Consider the following 25,724-nt stretch of genomic DNA (forward strand, 5'->3'; position numbering starts at 1 on the left):
TTGCTATGACCTTTGTTTGTATTAACAGATACTTAAATGTCACACCATTCACACAAAGATCTCCAAAGGGATTTCTTGGAAATTCTTGGAAAAGCTCAGCGATTGCTTAGTGGAGTAAAATGACCTTGACCTTGGAAGATACTAATGAGATTGCAGCACACATACACACATAAATGACTGACCTTTCAAACAATTCTTTGTTTAATGTAAACCAAAGTCCACACAGCAATAACCAATCATGCTTTATTTTCTGACTTCACTTTCTTTGTTTATGTAGTAGGAGCACAAACTATATAGAAAGCTCCTGATCTTTTATTTTCAGAATAAATTATCCGTAAATCACATTTTATTGCAGAGTGCATATTACTAATGTTGGTTGGTGAGTTAGAAACACTTCTGGTTATAACCAATTAAAAATGTAAACTAGAAGTATAGCCAAAACTATTTTGTCTATGTTTCTCCTATAGATCACAGGAGTGAAGTTTGTTCTGCACTCCTGTGACCCGTTTCCAGCCAACAGTGGGCTTTCCAGGCTCAGGAAAGATCCAGACTGGGATCCACCCACATGCCTGGATCGACAGCTGGCTCAGCCTCTCAGCGAGCCACTGAGAGTCTGAGCCAGCCACTCCTTCCTCCTCCACAGCATTGAGGCAGAGCAGAGAGATTATAGTTACCGGCTCTCTGCAGGCTGAAGAAAGAGAGCTGAGTGATCAGTGGTGTTTGATCGCTCAGTTCTCTGACAGAGGTGGCGGGGGAATGCTGCAGCTAGGATCTGTGCTGTAGTGCTCCCCCCACCCTCTAGCCAAGCTTAAAAGTTGTCTTTCTCCCCCTGTTGGGCAGGCTTGAGAAAGGGGGCATTGAAAATGTTTCTGCTCACCCCCTCTAACACCTTGGGTTGAGCTGTACTGTGTAGACATGCATAGAGAGCGGCCACTTATGCCGCTGATATCACCGTCATCTGGTGGGTCTTGAGCTTAGTCATGAGCATACTGATCATATCGATCCTTTTGTTCTATCTTGCCATGTTGACACATCATCTCTCTGCACGGTGAACCTACTATAGACTACTTCCCTGTAAGTGATACGATTGTTTACAAATAAAGTGTTACAAGTTTTTAATCCCTGTGCCCAGCTACTCGGTTTCCTTTGCATACTGGCTGGATTACCCACTGATCTGTTGGAGGAGCTGTGAGATTAATTTTTACTCCTGAAGTTTCATTCTCTTGCTGACGCAAGTGAAGTGAGCTGTTGTAATGAATCGCCAGATACCATCTTTTATTGCCAAGTGAGTATGATTGTTTGTTTTTTTTTGTTTCAATATTTCTTTATTATTTTCAGTGAAGTGAACAAGATATACATTTGTAACAATTTGTCAGATGTTCCGACTGGAGCAAGTGAAGGAAAAACATACAAAGTAGAGTTAAGTAATGCCGAGATAGTCACACAAGTCGGACTAAACAGTGGTGGTTCATGCTTAATTTTTTAACATAGTAACATAATATAACATAATAATGCAATAACTCCAGACGGGGGGTGGGGGGGGTTGTGGGTGAAGGAGCAACAGCGAAGTAGGTGATTAGCTACACCGTAGAAAGGGGGTAGATAGGAGAATAAAGAGGAAATATAACAATGAGAGAGTTGCAGTAGGAGGTTGTTTTTTTAAAGAGCACTTTCGGTGGGGGCTTTGGCGGTAAATCGCTGATATTTTTAGTGGAGCTTTGGCAATGCTTTTCGGATGCTTTTAACCCTGGCCAGCAGCCGATGAAGGGGTTAATAGCACCCGTGTAGTGTATACACTGCTCCTAAAGTGCCCCAAAGATGCTGTTTGCAGGACTTTTTTTTAACATCCCGCAAGCGCACCACTCCAGAGTGAAAGTCCTCAGGCTTTTGCACTGGAGTGACATGAGAGGCGCTATTAAAATGCTATTGAAATGATCCACCACACTGAGCCCTTTTGGGGAGTGCATCCCCAAATGTAACCATACCGTAGCCTATTCGATACAAAAGAACAAAGTGGGAGTGGAGTAATTTCTCCACTCCAGTTGTTAATATACAATACTTACTTTTGAATTTTCAGATAGGCCATGGCTCGGTTTGCTGGTAGTAGTGCATTTGTACTGTCTGCGGTAATTCCTTGAGTATAACATTCAATAGCAGCCTCATATTTTCCTTCCTTAAAGTAAGCATTGCCCTGTAAGATTTCAAACAGCATTTTATTTAGCATGAACAGAGCAAGTATCCAAAAAAAAATAAAAAATAAAAATTATTTGTATAAAATAGAAACTATTATGACCCATTTGAATGCCAGAGAATGGGATTGGTGCAATTTATTTCTAGTGGTTGTATAAGTAAAAGGTGCTTTACCTTAAAGTGATAATAAAGTCTCCTATTTAATTAAAAGAAAATAAAAAAACATGTTATACTTACCTGCTCTGTGCAGTGTTTTTTCACAGAACAGCCTGTATCCTCTTCTTCTCCGGTCCCACGCCCGTGCTCCTGGCTCCTCCCTCCTGCCCCTATAGCAAGCAGCTTGCTATTGGCACTGGAGCTGAGCTGCTGCTCTGTGTGTCCATTCAGACACAGATCTGTAGCTCGGCCCCGCCCTCCATCTCCTGATTGGCACACTGACTGTGATTGACAGCAGCAAGAGCCAATGGCTCTCGATGCTGCAAAAAGCCAATCAGGAGTGCGAGTTCCCAGAGAGGCAAAGTATTAGGGGGCTGCTGCACACAGAAGGTTTTTCACCTTCATACATAGAATGCATGAAGGTAAAAAACATTGTGCCTTAACAACCACTTTAATGCATTCTCTACAGAAGGTAAAAAACCCTTTAATTTCAGCTTCCCCCAGCCCCCTTGAAATACTTACCTAAGCCTGATCTCAATCCAGTGCTGTGCCAGCCTGCATCAGCACTGCACTTCTTCCCCTTCTTCTCACAGGAGGCTTGGCAGGAGAAAGAGCCAATGGCAATCAAAACCTGTCAGGAGACAGCGGGGGCGGTGTTGAGCTGCACTGTGTATGTCAATAGATGCACACAGTATGGCTCTGTATTGAGTCCACATGAGTACCCCCCATAGCAAGAAGGTTGCTATAGGGGCACTCAGAGATAAGGAGTGGTGGTGGGGGACCCCAGAAGACGAGGATTGGGGGTGATGAGTGCAAAACCACTGCACGGAGAGGGCAAGTATAACATGTTTATTATGTTAGAAAAGAAAACAAAAAAACATTTAAAAAAAACATTCATAGAAGAAAGCACAGTGTACAATCTAGGCTGATTTCATGCAGAAGACATTACTTCAGCTGCTTTTCCAACTGACACTTTGTTCAAACCAGTGATCAGTGCTAAAAATATACACTGTCACTTTACTAATGACACCGACTGGGAAGGGGTTAAACATCCTAGGGCAAAGGGTTAAATGTGTGCCTAACCAGTGTTTATGTGTGTACTGCAAGGTGCTTCCAAGTTCATCTATTGGCCGGCACCCGCTGATTGTCTTGTGCTGTGACTAATCACACCACAGCCAGTGCTCATGCACACCCCCTTACCCAGAGAAGCAGAATCACAAAAAGCTACAGTGCCAGGGGGCAAGTGGCTTACAGACCAATCTGTCTAGCAAAAGTGTCAGAGTTAGAGGGTTGAGACAAACCATTTAACACTCACTGACAGAAAAGCACACATTGGTCAGCTTTAAAAAACATAGCTGACCAATGTTTTACAGCCTTTTTAGATTGACTCTTGGGTTATACATGAAGCATGTTTTGGCACAGGATTTGTCACAGAATCCTTCTCCACAGACTTCTGTACATGTAGAGAAAACTGAAGTATGAAGCGCTGTTTGCTCTTAGATCTCCCTGTCATGTGTTGCCTCAGGATGGACAAAGAGGGACTGTCTTGAAATGGATGAAAAGCATGCATGTGATCATCACTGTCGCATTCTATGCACTTGATAGTAGCCTTACAGCTTTGCTGGTGTTCTGTGGAAGCACAGCATCTGAAGCAAAACACCCAATTTCTTTAAAAGCGCTTTGCGTTCTTGCAAGGGTTTCTTTCAGAATGTGATACCTTTTCTAAGCAGGAGTGTTTTTTTATGTTTGGGACATTGGTGATTTGGGTTCTCGATTTTCTTGTTCTAATTAGTCTTTTCAGAGACTATAGTAGATACAAGTAAATAATCGGTTCTTTTCATAGACAGCGGACCTCTATGGTCTCTGTGAAATGCCTGAGTTTGCAGGCCTTGCAGAAGGTGGACCAAGAGGTTCACTTGGATCATTCTTAGTATCTACAATTTTCTAATGAACTCAAGAAGTAGCAAAATGGAGGAAAGGAAACTTTTTTTATACCTTGTACCTTAATCCAAGCGTGTTCATTTTTCCTGTATACCATAAGGTAACGTGGAGACTTTTAGGACAATACCACAAGCGATATCTATTTAACTGAGGCCAGCATGGGTATTAGCTTTGGCGAGTTGAAGCTTCAAAAGGTCACCAAGCTCTTGAAACTTTAGATTGTCCCTGATAGATATTTTTGGGAAGCTTTGCAACATTTTAAATAAAGCATCCTCAATGGCTTTTTAGTTGCGGAAGTTACACTCTTTAAGACCTGCAGCAGGGTTGTGAATTTGAGCAGCTTTGAGTCATATGATATGTCCAGCAGACTGAGAATTTAGACACCCGATAAGCAGATCTAGATCTTTTGTAATTGTGACATCTAGTTCACCGATTGTCACTTTGAAGGTGGATTTCCAGCCTCTGAAGTTTTCAGGCTTGTCATTAAACTTAGTGCAACCTGTATTGTTGAGCTCTTTGAGAAGCATCCATTTAGCAAACTGTGACATGTCTGTTTTTACACTATGGATGCACAAGCTGAACGCAAAACAATATTAGTTTTATTGGCTGTTGCATTGAGTGACTTTCGGAGGTATGGTAGTGCAAAGGCATTTATTCCTGACACGGGTTCACAGTTGACTACTACGTTGGGTCGCAGCGTACTTGGTGGGATGTAATTGACTAGCCCCATGGTGAGGTATATTGCCTATTATCTGCATACCAGTGCAGTTTGCCGAGGTGAAAAAGCCTGCTGTACTGAGGAATGAGTAGTCAGATTGTCTTGAGAGGTGTTAAAATGGATTCTGTAGTGACTTAAAAATGGAGACTGGCTTTAAATTTAGTAGTTAAAGTGATTGTAAACTCACATTAAAAAAAAAAAAAAAAAAAAAAAAAAAAAACGCATAATGAGCTAGTATGCATCGCATATTAGCTCATTATGAAATACTCACCTTAGGTCGAAGCTCCCATAGCAGTCTCTGTACACCGCTCCGGCAACATGTCTCCTGCTGTTACTTCAAGGTATCACAGGCTTCGGCGCTGTTATTGGCTGGAGCCGCGATGACATCACTCCCGTGCAACTGCGCAGAAGCCTCTGGTAACGGCACTCTAGCTGAAGAAATGGCACTGCTTCAGTGCACATGTGCCGATGATGTTGGCAGATGCAGATATAGGGGATATCTCCATGCAGGTTTAGGAGATATCCATGGTAGCTACAGGCAAGCCTTATTATAGGCTTACCTGTAGTAAAAAGTGGTCTGTAAGAGTTTACAATCACTTTAAGTCAATCTAACACTAACCTTTTCACAGGTTGACAATGCTGCTGTCCAAGGGTGTCTCAGTTGCTCCTCTATCCAGAGTGGAGTCACACTAAGGAAGTGTGTTACTGTTGGGATTCTCGGTGAAAATATAGAAGAAAAAAAAACTGCTACTGCTATTTAGTAGAATAGATGGGATTATTGAAGTGTGAACTTTGTAACTTCCTTTTTGATGTACCAACAATAAAATTTAAACTCCCAAAGCAGGATAAATCTGATAGGTAGCAGTAAGAAAGTGCTGACAACTTCACTTACCAGGCTTTCTGTATAACCTCCAAACTTTCTACATTAATCAATGGCTAACAGTACTCATTTACTGTATACAAGAGAAAGCAAATGGCTATTTGGGAATGCTTTTCTTGCTGACAAAAGGAATGGGTTGCACTGCCGAGCTATACGAATGTCTGGATGAAAAACAGAAGCCTTGGATAGGTAGGACAATTTAGCTGAGTGTAATGTACATTTCACTGCCTACTGTATCTCTTCAGTGCCTAGAATCCTGTATAAATCCTCATTTTTACAATTCGGTTTCTCCCTTTGACACTAAGTACATTGCCTCTAGCATCCTATGGATGCTGCATTCTCTCTAATCACTGTTATTTTTCAACTCTAGAGCCATATTTTATAAGAGTTCACAAACTCTGTGTACACACAAGTGACTTCACTATCTGGGTTAGTTTGAATGATCATTTTTTTCCTGCTTTTGATTTCTTATTAGTTGTTGGTTTTAGGAATGTTTCTCCTTTACTACTCAATGTATGTGACAACTTGAGGGGTCTCTTTCTCTTCTAGAGCTGCTGTGCTAGTCCCCGTCGCTGGAACGATCAGGTTCAGGTAAGTAAAAGAGGTGCTCTGGGGGGCTGCTGCACTACAGAAGGTTTTTCACCCTAATGCATAGAATGCATTAAGGTGAAAAACATTGATGGTTTACAATCAATTTAAGGCTTTAGAACCACTTTAATTTGATCAACTACAGTGAAGCATTACACACACTATATAAACCACATTATAAACTACATTGTTTTACAATGCTGACCAAACTAATGAAATTCACATACAGTATTCCACAATAAAATAATAGCGCTAGGTTGCTTCCCTTCTATAATAAGAGGTCTGTAAAGCAAGAAAAAAAAAATACCAAGTCTTTCTGCACAATTGCTTGTTGCTTCAGTTTCTGGGTTTCTATGGCTTTTTTATCTTCTTCTGATAAAACAATTTCATTTTCTTTTACTTCTTCCTTTTTCTGTGGAGTAATACCAGATGCCTGTAATTCCTAAAATGAAAATAGGTTCAGTTTTATTTTACTTCAGAAGCCCAGAAGATGACATATTATCTTAAGAATGGAAGTGGTCCAAAGTGACTGAAAGAGGCATAGTTATACCAAACATTGACCAGCCCTATGTCAGGTCTTGCTTTCAATTTGTTTCATTTTATTTGCATGCATCAGTGGCTAACATACAGCAATTGCTTCGGTGCCTAACTACTCACAATTCATTCACTCAAATTCCATTATTATATAAAATATTCAGGAAAATAATATTAGGAAAGGCTGCAAGCTACAAAAAAAGGGCATAGCCAGAGACCATACCATTGAATGCAATGGTACAGACCTTTTTTGCCACTTCTGTGCTGTTTGGTTTGTTTCCAAAGCTCTGGATAACTTGGCCCTATATGGAAAATACATTCCTAAAACACAAGAATTTAAATGCAGGATCCCTTAAAGCAGTTGTAAACCTTACCTAAATGAACATGGATGGATCAGCAGATAACATTAAGGATAAATGCACTGCGATTTTTGTTTATTAAAAAAAAACTTGCCTCTGCAGTACTGTCTAACTTCAAACTGCAGGTCACATGATCGCTGTCAGCTCCACAGTGATGCATGACCCTGCCGGTGGACATGTCGAGGCATTTACGTTACAGCTGGAAATTATGTCGCTGCCAAGCTTCTGTGTTTCCATGACAATAGAACACAATCAGACCCAGCAGCAAATGTCACTTCCCTCCCTTTCCCTATCCAAGAGCATGGATGGGAGGGACTTCGCACTGACTACGAAAGATACAGGCGTGCTGTGCTCCGTTTTTCTAGCATGACACAATATGTAAACTGAGCATGATAGCTTTGATCCTCTGCTATGCTATGGCGGCCAGTTTACTTGAAGGAGGGGTGGCACAGGCAGGATCAACCAGGTACATGAGAAAATCACATTTAAAGTGATATCAAAGTTTTTTGTTTTTTTTTAACGAACTAACATGTTATACATACGTGCTCTGTCTGGTGGTTTAGCACACAGCAGCCTTGATCCTCCTCTTTTTGGGTCTCCTCGCTAGCGCTCCAGGCCTGTCCCTCCTTCCTAGTGCCCCTATAGCAGCTTGCTATGGGAACTCCCAAACCGCTGCTCAGCCCTGCCCCCACTCTCTTCATAGGTTCGCTAGTTGTGATTTACAGTAGCGGGATCCAATGGCTACCGCTGTTTCAGCCAATGAGGAGGGAGAGACCCAGGAGAGGCAATGCTCTTGCGCACATTGCTGGATTCAGAGGGGGCTCAGGTAAGTTTTAGAGGGACGTGGGATGTTGCTGCACACAAAACTTGAGCCTATACTACCACTTTATATAATTTAAGGAGACAGTGCAAAGTTATTTTATTTTTTTCTTTACGAACACTTTAAAAGTAGAAATCCACCCAAACACTAAAATCTGTAAATCTACAGGCATCCCCAATCTAAGACCAACTTATCTAGCCCGGTAAAGAAGAAAATCGCTATACATAACTTTTTTGAAGCCGTTTAGGTCCGATGCTGAGCTGTCAGTGGCAGCTTTGCTGTGGAGGTGGGTGCAGAAAAAGCAGCAGACAAAAGAAGACCCAAAGTAACTATTGGTGACGTCACGATTAATTTCCCAGCTGTTGTCTCCCGTTTCCTCTGCAGAGCTTCCACCACTGGAGACCAGACCAGAGCAGTTTAAAAAAAATAAAAAATGTATATATAGCGATTTCTCCTTTCCAGGGCTAGATAGGTTAGTCTTAGATCGTGGATGCCTGTAGAGTTAGAGATTTTAGTGTTAGGGTGGACTTCCCCTTTAAGATCAGTATCCAGCAGAATGATTTATTTGTTCTAAGGAGAAATTATAGACTATGTTATAAACTATTTTTTCTAGGGTCAAATGGTTATCACTGTCCTGGATGTAGTGAAGGCAAAATGCTCTGTGAATGCTTCAATGAAATACTGCATGTGTTATGATTTAATGAATTGGTCCTTAATGAGTTTTTTTTTTATATTACAACTATAGTATATCATACCTCAGAAGTAACAATTTAGACTTACACAGTTAATTTTTCTAAGTTCATTCGTGGCCTCAAAGTTATTTGGATCAAGCTCCAGAACTTTTTCATAATCTGCAAAATAAAATAATTATTTTAGTATAAAAGACCTCATAATTTAAAGATGCTTAACTAATAAATGAAGGTAAATATCCTGTATATATTAATTGCAAAGGGTCATATAAAAGAGTTTCAGCTGTAAATGATTACGAGCAAACAATAATAATAATAATAATAATAATAATAATATGATATGTTGCACATCAAATCAAGGAGAAAATGCAAATGTTACTAATAGGGTATTGCGACTTGTGTAAATGGCATTTGCAGCTGATACCATGTGGTCATTAAATTATTTAAAATAGCCAGAGTGACCACAATGTTATATACAGAATTGAGCAGGGTCTAGGTGACAGGTCATCAAAAAAAAAAAAAAAAAGCAGCAACAGAAGTAATTTGTCAGTGATTTCCTACAATGGTCACAAACCATTTAAAAAGAAGCAACAGTGGTCATTATCACAAACATTAACAAACCAAAACATAAGACTTCAGGGAAGTAATTTAAAACAATCAGAATTTATAAAAACATAAATAACAGAAAGCTCTGAGATCTTCAGGAAAGTTTATTCTCATGGTTACACTATCTAGAGGTAAAATTGTATAACTTTAAGGAAAATCCCATTAAACACCCATAACGGCATGCACCAATCTACAGTATATTACTATATGTAATTTTAACTGCATAACGTAAAACAAATAAATTAAAATAAATAATATTGATTAGACAACCTTCTTTTGCTCCTTGCAAATTTTTTAAAGCAAGACGAGCAGCACCCCTTCGAGCATAAGCTTTTAAATAGTTGCGGTCTAGTGCAATAGCCAGATTGCAGTCTGATTCAGCAACAGCATATCTGTAGAACAAAAAATATGTAAAGGTTAGGGAACTACAGAAACCATATTAACAATTATTGTACATAAAAATAATGTGAAGACTTACTTCTTTAATCTAAAGAAAGTGGATGCTCTGTTGGTTGGTAATACTGCATTATACGGATCTGCAGTCATGCCTTTTGTATAGCACTGCACAGCTTCATCATACTTTCCCGCTCTAAAATAATTATTTCCCTAAAACAAAGCAATGGCAATTTAGCATCATTTTAGCATGAAGATTTGTTTTTGTCACAGTATAAAACAATCCACTATCATGTAATGCTATTTACCTATTTGTCCATTCAAAAGCACTTGATTAAAGTGGTCTTAAAGTCTAGCTTTTTTTTACCTTAAGGCTCAGTACACATCTAGGCGTTGCTATTTTAAAGGCGTTTTTGTACATGTGTTTTGAAGTTCACAAGGCCCCCCAATATAAAAGTTTTAAAACGCCTGTAATCTGCCAAAAAAAGAAAATAGGATTTTTAAAACAGCTTACCTGTAAAATCCTTTTCTTTGATGTACATCAGGGGACACAGAGCCATAGTAGTTACTATGTGGGTTATATATTGGACCGACTCCCTATATAACCCCTCCCACTACTGGGAGTCCTCAGTTTTTGTAGTCAAGCAATACAAGTGTATACCAAGAAGGGAGGGACCTCTGTGTCCCCTGATGTACATCAAAGAAAATAATTTTACAGGTAAGCTGTTTTAAAAATCCTATTTTCTTTTCTTACATCAGGGGACACAGAGCCATATTAGTTACTATGTGGGATGTCCCATAGCAATGGCAACTGAAGGGGAGGGAGACACAATAAAAAAAAAGGAGGCCAGAGGACTCATACTGCAACCTGCAGTAAACTGCACCCAAAGGCAATATCCTCATGACCTTTAATATCGATTTGATAAAATCTGATAAACGTATGAACCGAAGACCAAGTCGCGGCCTTACTGAGTCTGAGCCATAGAGGCCTGATGATGCACCATCCAAGAGGCACTAAACACCCTGGATGAGAATGCTCTAATATAAGAAGGAAGAATCTTCTTCTTTAAGCTGAAGCTTGATCAATCACTTGATGAATCCATTTGGAAAAATAGTGGATTTTGACGCTGCCTGTCCACTCTTTGGACACTCTGTCAGTACAAACAAAACATGTGTTTTGCGAACCTGAGTGGTTGCCTTTAAATAGACTCTGATCACTCTTACTACATCAAGGGAATGTAGTGCCTTCTCTTCCCTAGATGGAGGCTCTGGGAGAAAGAAGGAAGAATAATATCTTGGTTTAAATGAAAACCTGTTGTTACCACCTTTGGTAGGAATTCAGGATGAGGACAAAAAAATAAAACACCTCCTTGTGCATGATCAAATATGACTCTTTACAAGACAGAGCCACTAGTTCTGATACTCTTCTAGCAGAAGAAATGGCAACCAGAAAGATTATCTTTCTTGTCAAAAGAACCAAGGGAATTTTTCGTAAAGGTTCAAATGACTGATCCAGCAAAGCCGATAAGATCAAATTTAAATCCCAAGGATTTAAAGGTGCCCTGATAGGGGGAATTTATCCGTGTTACCCCCTGAATAAGCTATGCACAAAGATTGGGAAGCAAGAGGCCATTGAAAATACTGACAAGGCCGGGATCTGGCTTTTGATAGAAGTCAAGGCCAGCTTCATTTCAGATTCCATATGCAGGAAATCAGGGATCCTGCCTATGACCTACTTCCTGGGGTGCCAACCCCTGGATCCATACCAAGAAACATATGCCTTCCAGACTCTATAGTAAGTGATTCTGGAAGCCGGCTTCCTGGCATTAATCAAAGTAGACACTACCGAAGGAGATCACCCATTATCTTTTATAGAGTGGGATACAACAGTCAAACCTGTTAAATTTTTTTCATCCATAAGGTAGGATGAAATACCAGATCTTGTGCGAGAAGGTCTGGCTATAATGGCAGAGTCTGAAGGACTCCTACTGCCATCTTTATGATCTTGTTAAATCAAGATCTTCTGGGACCCACTGGGGCTGCCAGAATCACCTCCTTTTGTTCCTGCTTAATCCTGAGGAGAAGGCGTGGAAGTAGTAGAACTGAAGGAAATGCATAGATCAGTGAAAACTGATCCCATGGGAAGACTAATGCATCTGTTCTGCCTGCTAGCGGATCCTTTGTTCTCGACACAAAGTTGTTGACTTTGTTGATGAATATGGACGCGAATAGGTCCATGTTCGGAATACCCCATCTCTGACATATCGCTAGGAAGATGTCGGGGTAAAGAGATCATTCCCCCGGAAATAATTGTTGGCGTCTCAAGTAGTACGCCTGAAAATTCTCTATTCCTGAAATGAAAATTGCCGATAGGCAAGGAATGTTGTGTTCTGCCCAAGCTAGAACATTATTCACCGCTTTTTGGGCTGCATGACCTCTCGTGCCCCCCTGGTGATTGATGTAAGCCACACAGTGGCCTTGTCAGACTGAATCCTGACAAGATAGTGCCATAGTCTGACCGTTCCAGATTCTAGGTCCAGACGTACTGCCCGAATCTTGCAAAAAAGTTGATAGGCACGGTCCTCTAACCTGGACCATGTCCCCTGGACAGAATCTTCTTTGAGGGCTGCCCCCAGCCGAGAAGGCTGACATCTGTTGTTAACACCATCCAGGATAAAGATTTTCCCTTTTGCTGGATAACAACCACCAATTTAGGCTCTGACTTATGTCAGGAGCCAAGCCTATTGGAAACAAACAAGGCCCGAATCTTTTTATTCCAGATCAACGGGATGGTGTTATGAAGCAGTTTTTGAGTAAAACTGCACGTAAGGGACGGCCTTGATGGAGGCCACCATTTCCCCTAAAAATCTCCTGCACAGCCGAATGGAAGGAAATTTCCTTTGTTTTGATAAGTTGAATTAGTCCTACAATGGAACTGATTCTTGTCTGGGGTAAGAATACCTTCTTCTGTATGATATCTATAATCAGCCCCCAAGTGCTGTAATATCCTTGATGGTTTTAAAGAGGAAGTAAACCCTGATGGGTTTACTTCCTCTTTTTTTCCCTGCAAAGGTAAAGCATAATGGACTACTATGCATCGCATAGTAGCTCATTATGTGTCACTTACCTGACACAGGAGCCAGCGAAGTCGCCGCTGTCCCCTGTAGTCCGCCGCATCCATGTTGCTTGTGGCGTCTCGCAGCTCCGACGAATCACAGCGGCGCAACCGCGATGACGTCACTCCCGCGCATGCGCACGGGAGTCGCGCCTCGCAGCTCCGCCGCTGTCATACGGCGAAGCCGCGATGACGTCACTCCCGCGCATGCGCACGGGAGTCGACAAATTTGGCAAATCCATTCTTGGATTTGCCGCATTTAGTGCGCCTGCGCGCCGCTGTCTACGGCGCATGCGCCGTAGACAGCGGTGCCCATTTTCGGGCAAATATCTCCTAAACCATATAGGTTTAGGAGATATTGCTTGGACCTACAGGTAAGCCTTAATCTAGGCTTACCTATAGGTCCAAGTTGTTTGGAAGGGTTTACTTCCTCTTTAAGGAGAATCTTCCTAGGTTGAGGAATCCAACCTAGAGATTTCAGATAGTTACGGCTGTGACCAGACTCTGGTTTTAGACCCGAGACTGAATGATCTATTAAAAGTAGATCTAAAGCTAGGACCGTTATGCCTTGAGACCTTAATCTGGCTAAAGGAGGTGTCGGAATCTTTCAGAACAGTTGTGGTGCTGTGGCTAAGCCAAATGGCAGGGCCACAACTGAAAAGATAATTTTATATTTCAAAACTCAGAAATTTCTGGTGAGCATGAAAATTTGGCACATGGAGAGATGCATCTTTGATATCGATTAAAGCCAGAAAACTCCCCTCCTTGCAGAATTGACACAACCGATCGACTCATGAAAGGATCGGATGTTTAAGTGCCGATTCAGGTCTTTGAGATCTAGAATGGGTCTTACCCCTCTGTTTGCTTCTGAAACCTTAAATAGGTTTGAGCCAAAACCCCCTGTTCCACTAAGGGAACCTCTGATATCACTGACTGGGATAACAGCTGATCCAGAGGCCAGAAAGAGAGACTTCTTTTTTCTCTGGATCCTTAGGAACATTCTCAGAGGAGATGGAAACTCTCAGAACTCTAGCTGTAACCTAGAGAAAAAAAATGCAGAAATCCATCTCTGTCTTGACATTGTTCCTGCCAGATCTTGAGAACTGCAGGACCTTTCCCCTCACCCGAACGAGTGGGGGGTGCCCCTTCAGGAGCTTTGTGGGCTTTCTGCCCCAGGACCCTGGTGTTGCCCTTGGGGACTTTCCCTTGAACCTGACGGTTGAGGCCGTCGAGACTACCTAGAGGCAGATGCCCCTGGCATAGGAGAGGCAGCACGATAAAAGGAGAAATGTTTGAACCTCTTTTTACTGGTAAAGAGAGCTTTACCCCATTAGAGGTCCTTTGGATGTACTTATCCAGACCGTCTCTAAATAGACGTACCCCCTGAAGGGGAAATAAATTGTCTAAGAGCTTTTTATACGTTACTTCGGCTGATCAATATTTCAGCCACAGAACTCTGCGAGAATGCACTAGTCCAAGTATAAGTCATAAGGCTTAAAGCGGTTCTCCACCCTAAAGTGGAAGTTCCACTAATCTGATCCCTCCCCCCCTCCGGTGCCACAATCGGCACCTTTCAGGGGGGTGCAGTTACCTGGATAATCAAGGTATCTGCACCCACTTCCGGGACAGACCGCCGCAGACCCCCGCAGATGCTCGGCCCCCCCCCCCCCGTGGTGTTCTGGGAAACACACAGTTCCCAGGACACAGCGGGGATCAGAAGAGACGAGCAGCGCGACTCGGGCATGCGCAGTAGGGAACCGGGCAGTGAAGCCGCAACGCTTCACTGCCCGATTCCCTGACAGAGGATGGCGGCGGGGGCAGCAGAGAGACGAGCGATCGCTCGTCATCTGCCGCCGACATCGCTGGACCCTGGGCCAGGTAAGTGTCAATTTATTAAAAGTCAGCAGCTGCAATATTAGTAGCTGCTGGCTTTTAATATTTTTTTTTTAGGTGCAGAACCGCTTTAAATGATAGAGTCTTTCATAGCATCTACTGTGAGACATAGTGCATCAGATACACCAGCCCATTGCAGGGCCTACTGATCAGGCAGAATTTCAGGTATCTCCACAAACTGTTCCTTAACCCTTTAAAGTCCACATTTTTCAATGAGTTAGCGTGACTCAAAATGTGCTCTACCAAACGGTGCAGCAGAACATTAAAGGGCCAATGGACTGAGATACACCAATTGCAGCAAGAACCGGCTGCGCTACTGAACTGCAAAAGACATATTGTCTTTAAAGGGAAATTCCAACTTTTAATTTGTTGGATCCTTTAACATCAGTGCATTATCCACCGGACATGTGAGACTCTGCTCACTGAGGTGATTGCAGCATCAATTGCTGGAACTCCCCATTTTTTTTCATAGAAATCCTCTTTCATAGATAAAGTGTGGAGAATTTCTTTGGAGGATAATATTGTTTATCCGGATGTTCCCATTCAGAATACATAAGCTTTTTAAACCATGCATGAATAGGAAAAAAACATCCCCAGATGGGGGAGGTTCTAATGAACTCAATTAGAAGTAGGTGCTGCAAGCAGCAAAAAAGGGTGAGTAAGGCAGTACACAAGCAACGTGTCTTGTGATGCTACTGCTTCCATATTAGGATCCTCCGAAGAGGATAAATAAGCATCTTCCAAATATTTAGGAAGATCTACCTGAACCCCAGCCTCCTGCACCTCAACAAGAGGGTCCTGAGGACTAGATGGGAATCTGCTATGTTTAGTCCCACTATGGAGAGACAGCATAACATTAATCTTCTTTCCAATTTACAAATGGTAGAAGAAAAAAAAACGTTTGTTTTCTATGCAACAACAATTTCCCCTGACGGCTCAATCTGACTAGCCGTATCCCTCTCAGAGGAGGATGACATTCTTTTGGAAATGGATTCAGTTTATAGTGAAAAAAACAATGACCCTTTAGAGAAGTTCCTGGTCCCATTAGCATTCATAGCCTGAAGCATAAAGCAGAGGCATTATGCAAAAGAATGTACATTGCTAGGCTATAGTTCAGCGTCGTTAGCTGCTATTAATCCTAGCTTCAGTAAAGTAGAATGTGTCAAAGGAATAAGCCTGTGTTCACTAACCTGAACAAGCCATCCTCCTGTTCTGTCCCTCCACAGCCAGCAGCAGCTTTCACATATACAGTGTTAAAATCAGCTTTCTCCATGTGTGGCCAGCGTCTGACACTGTTAGCCATGCCCCCCCCCCCCCCCCGTGAATTACACCACCACCCTTTCCTTTCAAAGGAAAGTGCTTTCCCGCAGGCATGGTGGGGGGGGGGGGGGGTAATCCTCTGCTGATGCGGCCGCGGTCTGTACCTTTTATTTTTTTTCCAAAAAAGGCAACTGCTTTGCATCCTGTCCCCTGAAGGGGGCACAGGAGGAGACCAGACCACCCCCCCCCCCCCCTTCTTACCGGAGGATCTGTTGTGGCTGGAGGAGAGGATAGGAGAGTGAAGGCTTCCTTGCTGTTTCCAGCATCAGGACGGCGAGTGCTCAATACAGCCCTCAGTGATGACACATAGGCATGACAACATTATACAAAGGAGAAATGCCTGAGAAAATCTCCCTTACCTTATCCTTGCAGCAGGGTTTTATCAGAGATAAAGACCCAATCTTCACCCTTCACGGTGGGTTCCAAGACCTTTTAAGGAACCTTCAGGAACAGGGGAACCTTGGGTTACCCACAATCCTGGACTTGTGATAGCACCCTGCCAAAAAAAAAATCTTTATGGCCTTACTACCAAAAAGTACTGGATCCCAGGGCCCAGCTCTCAAAGAGAAGTGTTCGCAAGCAAAACCTTGTTTCTTCGGACACGAGGCCCGGGTACCATTTATGTAGCCCATGAAAAGACATCAGAACAGATCCGGTCAGCATGGCTAGCCCCAGCAAGGATTGCTTTTAGTGGAGCTCAGCTCAGCACATCTTTACTCGTGACCAACACCTTAGACACTGGCGAAAAAACTGAGGACTCCCAGTAGTGGGAGGGGTTATATAGGGAGTACACGCCTTGCCTTAGGGGCGTGCCAGTGTCCATCACCTGTCGGTCCGATATAAAACCCACATAGTAACTACTATGGCTCTGTGTCCCCTGATGTAAGAAAAGAAAATCATGTACTTTTTTGAGAGACAGGCGTTTTGCTTTAGGCGACAGAACGCTTGTCTTGTAGGGTATTTTTAGAGCTAAGGCTTGGATCAGAAAAAAAGCCCATTAATGCCTAGGTATGAACAGAGCCTAAAGTGTTGCTAAACCCAGGACCCTGCATTCACTATATCTGGTCTCCCACAGTACACAGATTTATTTTATTAAATATAAACAGCTAAATACCTTTTCTCATCAACAGTATATAGCAGTCCTGAATTCTATCAGTGCCAAGCACTGGTTAAAGCTTGTAGGAGGAGTTTTCATTCTACTCTGACTGTCCTATGGAGGCTGCAGGACCCCTGACCCTCTGTCTGGACAGCGCCGATTTCCCCAAGAAAAAAAACAACTCTCTAGCAATACACACCAAACTGAGCATGTGCATAGTGACTCCAAGACTCTATTCTATCAGGAGATAGACTGGGGACAGAGGAAGAAGGGGAGGGTCAGAGAAGACAGCACCAAACAGCCTTTTTACACAATACAGAGGATGGGGAGTTCCTCTGGATCCTGGACCCTACATATTGATTTTTGCCTTTGATTTGTATTGAAACATTCTATGCTGCATTAAAAGTTATTAAAACACGAGTGTCCAAAATATGTACAGTAGTAAAACTGCATATACAGTGGATATTATAAGTCTACACACCCCTGTTAAAATGTCAGGTTTCTGTAAGGTAAAAAAAATGAGACAAAGATAAAAAAAAAAATTCAGAACTTTTTCCACATTTAATGTGACCTACAAACTATACAATTCAGTCAAAAAACAAACTGAAATCTTTTAGGTTGAGGGATTAAAAAAAAAAAAAAAAAGAAAAAAAAAATATGGTTGCATAAGTGGGCACACCCTTAAACTAATACTTTGTTGAAGCGCCTTTTGATTTTATTACAGCACTCAGTCTTTTTGGGTATGAGTCTATCAGTATGGCACATCTTAAATAGGAATATTTGCCCATTCTTCTTTGCAAAAACACTCCAAATCTGTCAGATTGCAAGGCCAACTCCTGTGCACAGCCCTCTTCAGACCACCCCACAGATTTTCAATAGGATTCAGGTCTGGGCTCTGGCTGGGCTATTCCAAAACTTGAATCCTCTTCTGATGAACCCATTCCTTTGTTGATTTGGATGTATGCTTTGGGTTGTTGTCATGCTGAAAGATGAAGTTCTTCTTCATGTTCAGCTTTCTAGCAGAAGCCTGAAGGTTTTGTGCCAATATTGACTGGTATTTGGAACTGTTCATTATTCCCTCTACCTTGACTAAAGCCCCTGTTCAATTTGGAATGATGGCCAAAAAAAGTTCAACCTTTGTTTCATCAGACCATAACACATTTTCCACATGTGTTTGAGAGACTTCAGATGTGTTTTTGCAAAATTTAGCCAGGCTTGGATGTTTTTTTTTCATAAGCCCATAGCCCAAACATATGAAGAATATGGGAGATTATCACATGTACCACACAGCCAATACTTGCCAGATATTCCTGCAGCTCCTTTAATGTTGCTGTAGGGCCAATTGGCAGCCTCCCTGACTTCTCGTATTTTCATCAATTTTGGAGGGACTGTCTTCATTGTGGTCCATGGTACATCTAATGCCTTGGAAATTCTTTTGGACTCTTCTCCTGACCGATACCTTTTAACAATGAGATCCCTCTGATGCTTTGGAAGCTCTCTGCGGACCATGGCTTTTGCTGTAGGATGCGACTGATGCCGCGTACACACGAGCGGATTGTATGGCGTACTTAGTCCGTCATAAAATCCGACGGACAATCCGTCGTAGTTTCCACCGAACGGACTTGACCACACACGGATACACAAACAGTCCGTCGAAAGCTTGCGCGATGACATGTACAGCACGTACGACGGGACTAGAAATAGGAAGTCCAAGACACAGCAAAGCACCCTTCCGCCGTGTAAATCCTTTCTGAGCATGCGCCATTCTTAGTCCGTCGAACTAGCATACTGACGACCGTATTGTCCGCTGAAACCAAAGTACGACGGACAGAATTTCGAAAAAAACAAAATTCTTAGTACTCCGGACTGCACGCTGAAAAAGTCCGCTGAAGCCCACACACGAGCGGATTGTCCGCTGAAATGTGTTTCGACGGACTAAGTACGCCATACAATCCGCTCGTGTGTACGCGGCATAAGAAAACGTCAGGAAAGACCTACTAGAACAGCTGAACTTTATTTGGGGTTAATCAGAGGCACTTTAAATGATGGCAAGTGTGTACTGACTCCTTAACATGAGTTTGAATGTGATTGCCTAATTTTAAAACAGAGCTACATCCCCAGTTATAAGAGGGTGTGCACACTTATGCATTATTATTATTTTTATTTTTACCCCCCCCCCCCCCAAAAAAAAGATTTCAGTTAATTTTCCAACTGAGTTTCACAGATTATAGGCCACATTAAAGGTGGAAAAGGTTCTGATTTTTTTTTTTATCTTTGTCTCATTGTTTTACATCACAGAAACATGACATTTTAACAGGGGTGTGTAGACTTTTTTAGTCACTGTAAGAGTAGCTATAAGAATTATTTAGGTCAGCGTTTCTCAATCAGGGTGCCTGTGCCACCTAAGCTCATCTGGGGTGCTGTGCTGCATCTGTTTTTTTCTGTACAGCATCAGGCATTTACAAGGTGCAGAACGGTCAGCTGTCAACACCATAGACGCACGTAGCGCTACTCCAGAGCTGGTGGCATTCAGGGATCCATCTCCTGCCCACAGCCATGATGCCACAGCAGCACTCTGCAAAGGAGTTGGCCTGAGGATCTTGATGTCCAATTGGGGGGGGGGGGGGGGATTGAGGACTCGGATGTGAAAGGGTTGGGGGAGTGACAACGCTGATGTGAAGGGGATGAGAGGGGTTATATTTTGCTATCCATAGTAGTCCATTAAACTGATACTTTGGCCAAGGTGCACTTTTTGCATATATCCAACAGATACAGCAAAAAACGACCTTCTGTGTTACATTTTGCACATAAAAAGACAGCAAATACGAGAAGTTCTTTGGGTTTTCATACAGTAAGTGACTGCCCATTGTTCAAAAATAAAAAAACAAAAAAAACTCAAATTTTTTTCTCATCCGTAATAAAGGGGACTGCCTCACGTAACCATCCACCAATCAGCCACTTCAGCGCTGTTTAACTTCAAATAACAATAATTAATGCTGCAAGAGTGAAACAGTACTGTGAAAACGGCAAGTCAGTGGCTACTAGTTCACCCAGTATTTTGGGAATATCCATCTCTAGCTTTGAGAAGGTATAACCAAAACAGGTTTTAGCAAGGTTACCCATAGAAATTAGACTTCTACATGTCTCAATTCCATCACAGATATCAGTTCTCTCTCATTAAGCAATTATGACCATTCCTTTAGCAGATAACAGTGGGTGAATCAGGGTATGTAATTAAGCCCTACCTTTTCCTTCTCTGTCAGAGCCCTGTTCTTGTCAATGAGGATTCCATCGTCATCTCCAGAATCAGACTCTGTGGACACCGATTCATTTGTGTTGTCTTCCTTATCAACCTCTTGTAGTGCCTTGTCCTGGACAAAATCATACAAATTATGAATTCAGCTGTAAATAGGATTATTCACAGACAAAAACACTTGGTAAAGATGCCTCAAACAGAAGTTTCCTTTTTGGACTCTTATGCAGAGGCACTGGCCTCATTCACAAAGTGAAGTAATGAGAGCTTTCCTGCTCCAGAACTGGAGTCAGAAAACATCAGCTTCCATCTGTGGTTTCTTACATAGAGTTGGAGCTTCTTTAATAGGCCAGCAAAGAAATTATAGCAGTCCATAAAATAAAATATTTTTCACGTATTTTTGAAATATGACATGTGACAATTTGCAGGTTGCATATACAATACAGAGGTACTTTCCCCTTCAACAATCTAGTCGCCATGGCAGTATTCAAGGATAAATCTACACAAGGGGCCACAGACAGCAATAAAAAAAAAAATCTAAGAAAAGTTCAGTTTTATACACACTAACCACAACTCAAACAATAGCCTGGAGTTACACTTCAAGACTTCCATTGCTAACATCTTGTAATCCATATTTTCACACGGTGAGGAACTTTCCCTGGAGGCATTTTTACACTTCTTTATTATTATACATATTGCACTGTAATCTCATGTTTTTTTTCAGAAAATATAATGATTATATTTAAAACTAAAATTCACATCAAACATGAGTGGACAACATGGAGGAAAAGGTTTGCATGCCACTGCTTACAATTTGCTGCTAATTTTCAGGGGATTACTTGCCCAAAAGGCTGGGTGTAAACCCTCTCCCTCAAATAACAATTGTTTAGGGCACAGCAGATAGAAGGAAATACTTTGAGGGAGAAGAGTTATACCTAATCAGATGAGGACCATCATGGAACCAAGCAGCGGTTTGTAGGTAGTGCAATGCAAATCTTTTACCCCCATGTCACCCACCGTGACCTTATGATTTTCCAGTTTTTAGCTCTATATTGATTGTGAAGTGCAAAGCTTACAGTGCCATTAAATGAGCTGATGCAAAATGCAATGCAAAAGACATGGATTTATGAGCTAGGTGTGGTTTCACTGACATTGTGTTTTTTTTTTGGAGTTGGACTGCACTATCCACGAGTGCAGCTAGTCACACATTGTTACCATTTACTTTCTTATTTCAGCATTGCATATGAATGCAGAAGGTAATTGTCTATACCAAAATACATAAAGAACTAGCCAAAGAAAAAAAAAAAGGTGCTGTAATATGTTGCAGGGATTTATCCTTTGTGGAGAGAGACAAGTTCTTCCCATTATACGTAAATTTGAAATACAGCGATCCTAAAGTGCCCCTGACCATTGAAATCAATTTGCAAAGGACACGCTGTGCACAACACAAACATATTGCCAGTTATCTATTTTTTTCATTAATGTCAAAACCTATCATGTACAAGAATTGGTGAAACAAGTAATAGATTTGTGCATGAGCCATTACACTAATCTAAACTTACCACATCCATCTTGTCCCAGTACTCATAATCAAGTAACTTTCGTTTGGGCTTTTTGCTGTTTTCTTGTTTATTTTCATTTGAATCTTTGCTTTTGCTCTTTTTCTTTTTTCTGTAGTCCTTGTTTCTGATAGGTGGTAATGTCTGTAAAAAGAACTTGACATTTTACTACATAATTTATTGCACACAATTGTATTTTGCTAAATGATTTAAAAAAAGAAATGATAAATCACAAACCACTGCAAATAGTATATTGTAATGTCCCCCTTATAATAAACTGCAGTATACTGCTACGCTGCATGAACTCTGCAATCAGTGTATCTGTAATAGTAGCAGGAGGACACAAAAGAGTGTCTACATTTACAAACTAGGTTTTGTTACTTACCTCCCATTCACACACATTATATATGTTGTGTTTAGAACAAAGAAAATAAAGTTCTGGCACTATAGGGGGGAGGAGATCTCTGGAGTAAAGTGGTTAAAGACAAACTCCAGAAAGGACTGTTCTACAGCTTTGGGAGAGCAAAGCATAATATGGAAGTAACACCTATTCTTTATTAGAGATGGTGCTTCAAAATCTCACTGTTGCCTACATGATTCTGGTCCTTATTGGCCATAGAGCCAATCAGACACAGAGATAGGAACAATTTACACTTAACATTTACACTTACTGACCACTTTATTAGGTACAGTTATTATTATACAGGTTTTATATAGCGCCAACAGTTTGCTCAGCGCTTTACAACATGAGGGCAGACATTACATTTACATTACAATTTGGTACAAGAGGAATCAGAGGGCCCTGCTTGTTAGAGCTTACAATCTAAAAAGAAAGGGGCAATTGATACAAAAAGGCAATAGCTGTGGGGGGTGAGCTGATGGAGGAAGTAGAACAGTGTTAGTTAGAAGCAGGATAGGCTTCTTTGAAGAGAAGGATTTTCAGGGATCGTCTAAAGATGGATAGATTAGGGGACAGTCGGACAGATTGGGGTGAGCAGTTCCAAAGGATGGGAGAAGCTCTGGAGAAATCCTGGAGGCGAGCATGGGAGGAGGTGACAAGGGAGCTAGATCGCAGGAGGTCTTGAGATGACCGAAGAGGGCGGTTTGGTTGGTATTTTGGGACTAGGTCAGTGATGTAGCTGGGGGCAGAGTTATGGATGGCTTTGTAAATTATTGTTAATACTTTGAATTTTATTCGTTGGGTGAGTGGAAGCCAGTGCAGGGATTGGCAGAGAGGGGTGGAGGGCACTGAATGGCTGGTAAGGTGGATGAATCTGGCAGCGGCATTCATTATGGACTGGAGGGGGAATAGTCTGTGTAAAGGTAATACAACGAGGAGGGAGTTGCAGTAGTCGAGGCGAGAGATGACCAGGGAGTGAATTAGAAGCTTGGTCAGTTGCTTGGTAACACAAATTGCTAATCAACCAATCACATGGCAGCGACTCAACACATTTAGGCATCTAGATGTGGTGAAGATGACTTGCTGAAGTTCAAACAGAGCATCAGAATGGGGAAGAATTGGGATTTAAGTGACTTTGAACGTGGCATGGTTGCTAGTGCCAGACGGGCTGGTCTGAGTATTTCAAAAACTGCTGATCTACTGGAATTTTCACACGCAACCATCTCTAGGGTTTAAAGAGAAAATATCCAGTGATTGGCAGTTGTGTGGATGAAAATGCCTGGTTGATGTCAGAAGAGAATGGGCAGACTGGTTTGAGATGATCGAAAGGCAACAGTAACTCAAATAACCACTTGTTATAATCATGGTATGCAGAATACCAACTCTGAATGCACAACACATCGAACCTTGCAGCGGATGGGTTACATCAGAGGAAGAACACACCGGGTGCGACTCCTGTCAGCTAAGAACAGGAAATCGAGGCTATAATTCACACAGACTCACCAATATTGGACAATAGAAGACTGGAAAAATGTTGCCTGATCGGATGAGTCTTGATTTCAGCTGCAGCAATCAGATGGTATGGTCAGAATTTGGCGTAAACAACATGAAAACATGGATCCTGCCTTCCTTGTATCGACGGATTCAGGCTGGTGGTGTAATGGTGTCGGGGATTTTTTCTTGGCACACTTTGTGCCCCTTAGTACTAATAGAGCATCATTTAAATGCCATGGCCTACCTGAGTATTGTTGGTGACCATGTCCATCCATTTATGACTACAGTATACCCATCTTCTTATGGCTATTCCAGTAGGATAATGCACCATGTCACAAAGCTCAAATCATCTCACCACTGGTTCCTTGAACATAAAAATGTGCTTACTGTACTCCAATGACCTTTACAGTCACCGGATCTCAATCCAATAGAGCACCTTCGGGATGTGGTGGAATGGGAGATTAGCATCATGGATGTGCAGCTGAAAAACCTGCAGCAACTACGTGATGCTATCATGTCAATATGGACAAAAATCTCTGAGGAATGTTTCCAACACCTTGTTCAATCTATGCCATGAAGAATGAAGGCAAAAATGGGTTCCAACACGTTACTAGCAAGGTGTACCTAATAAAGTGGCCGGTGAGTGTACCTTCCCTATAACTGCAGAACTCATGGAGACAACCCTTTGCATTTCATTTTGGATACATTGGGGAAAGATTGGCTGTTCCTAGTGAGAAGAATCTTGCCAGTGGGACAAATATACATTTTTTTATTAACGTGAGAAAGGGCTTGAACTTTGGTAAATGTTTTGTTTGCTATGCCTTTCTGTCCCTGCGACTCCCCCACCCCATCCAAAACTATAAAAAATGTGTTTGGGAGAGCCAGAGCTTTTAATTGCCCATTTTATATTAGGAGCATGACGAAATAGTATCACTCTGGCTGCCAATCTAAGCTCCATCATTAAGCATAGGACACTGTGTTATAGACCAAAAACTATTTATTTAGTGTTAAACTTTATAAAAAGTCCATAATAAAGTCCCATGTAAATCCCAAACTGGCTTTGTTGAACCTCCAGGGATCCTGAAGGACAGTGCAGTGTGCCAAAACACTCACCAGAAAGTAAATATATAATTGCCTGAATATTCAATGTAAATAGCAGTGCTCCTTAGTGATGAAAGCCCTTCACCAATCATATGCACTCACCAAAGATAAAGTCTTTGAAAGCCTTGTATCAATGTCTTGGAGCTTGGCATCCTTACATCACCTACCATTTCAGATTTAAGGATGTGCTTCCTGTGTAGGAGGGGTTATTTAGGGGAGGACTTCCTGTTTGATGGAACTACCAGTGTCCATTCACCTATAGGTGGCGTATAACCCAAGTAGTTATTATAATAACATTCTGTGTCCTGGATATTAACATTTATAGTTAAAGTTGACCCAGGGAATATTGGATTGCATGTTGGGGAATCAGAAAGAAATTTTTCCCCTGCTGGAGCAAATTGGACCATGCTTTATTGTTTTTTTTTTGTTTGTTTTTTATACCTTCCTCTGGCCTCTATATCAACTGCGGGTATAGAATAGTGTATAGAAAGGTTTTCTATTTGTGTGCATTTTCTTTCCTCTATTGGTTGAACTGGATGGTCTTTTTCAACGTGATTAACTATGTGACTAAGCCCTGGCATGCGATTTGACATTGCATGCCAAAACGGCGGCTATTGCC

The 25,724-nt window shown here is 41.8% G+C and overlaps 1 protein-coding gene across 1 annotated transcript in view; it reads right to left on the reverse strand.

Moving 5' to 3' along the window:
- Positions 1–25,724, reverse strand: part of RPAP3 (RNA polymerase II associated protein 3) — a 103,113-nt gene that overhangs the window by 70,636 nt on the left and 6,753 nt on the right. The window contains exons 3-9 of the mRNA XM_077473305.1: positions 22,114–22,254; positions 20,544–20,669; positions 9,960–10,087; positions 9,752–9,873; positions 8,967–9,037; positions 6,781–6,915; positions 2,064–2,191 (exon numbers count right to left, since the gene is read on the reverse strand). Of these exons, the coding sequence (XP_077329431.1) occupies positions 2,064–2,191; positions 6,781–6,915; positions 8,967–9,037; positions 9,752–9,873; positions 9,960–10,087; positions 20,544–20,669; positions 22,114–22,254 (851 nt within the window). The remainder of the gene's footprint in view (positions 1–2,063; positions 2,192–6,780; positions 6,916–8,966; positions 9,038–9,751; positions 9,874–9,959; positions 10,088–20,543; positions 20,670–22,113; positions 22,255–25,724) is intronic.

The sequence above is a fragment of the Lithobates pipiens genome, unplaced genomic scaffold, assembly GCF_037356315.1.
Source record: "Lithobates pipiens isolate NorthernLeopardFrog02 unplaced genomic scaffold, aLitPip1_a1.2 Scaffold_8, whole genome shotgun sequence".
In the NCBI taxonomy this organism is placed as follows: Eukaryota; Metazoa; Chordata; class Amphibia; order Anura; family Ranidae; genus Lithobates; species Lithobates pipiens.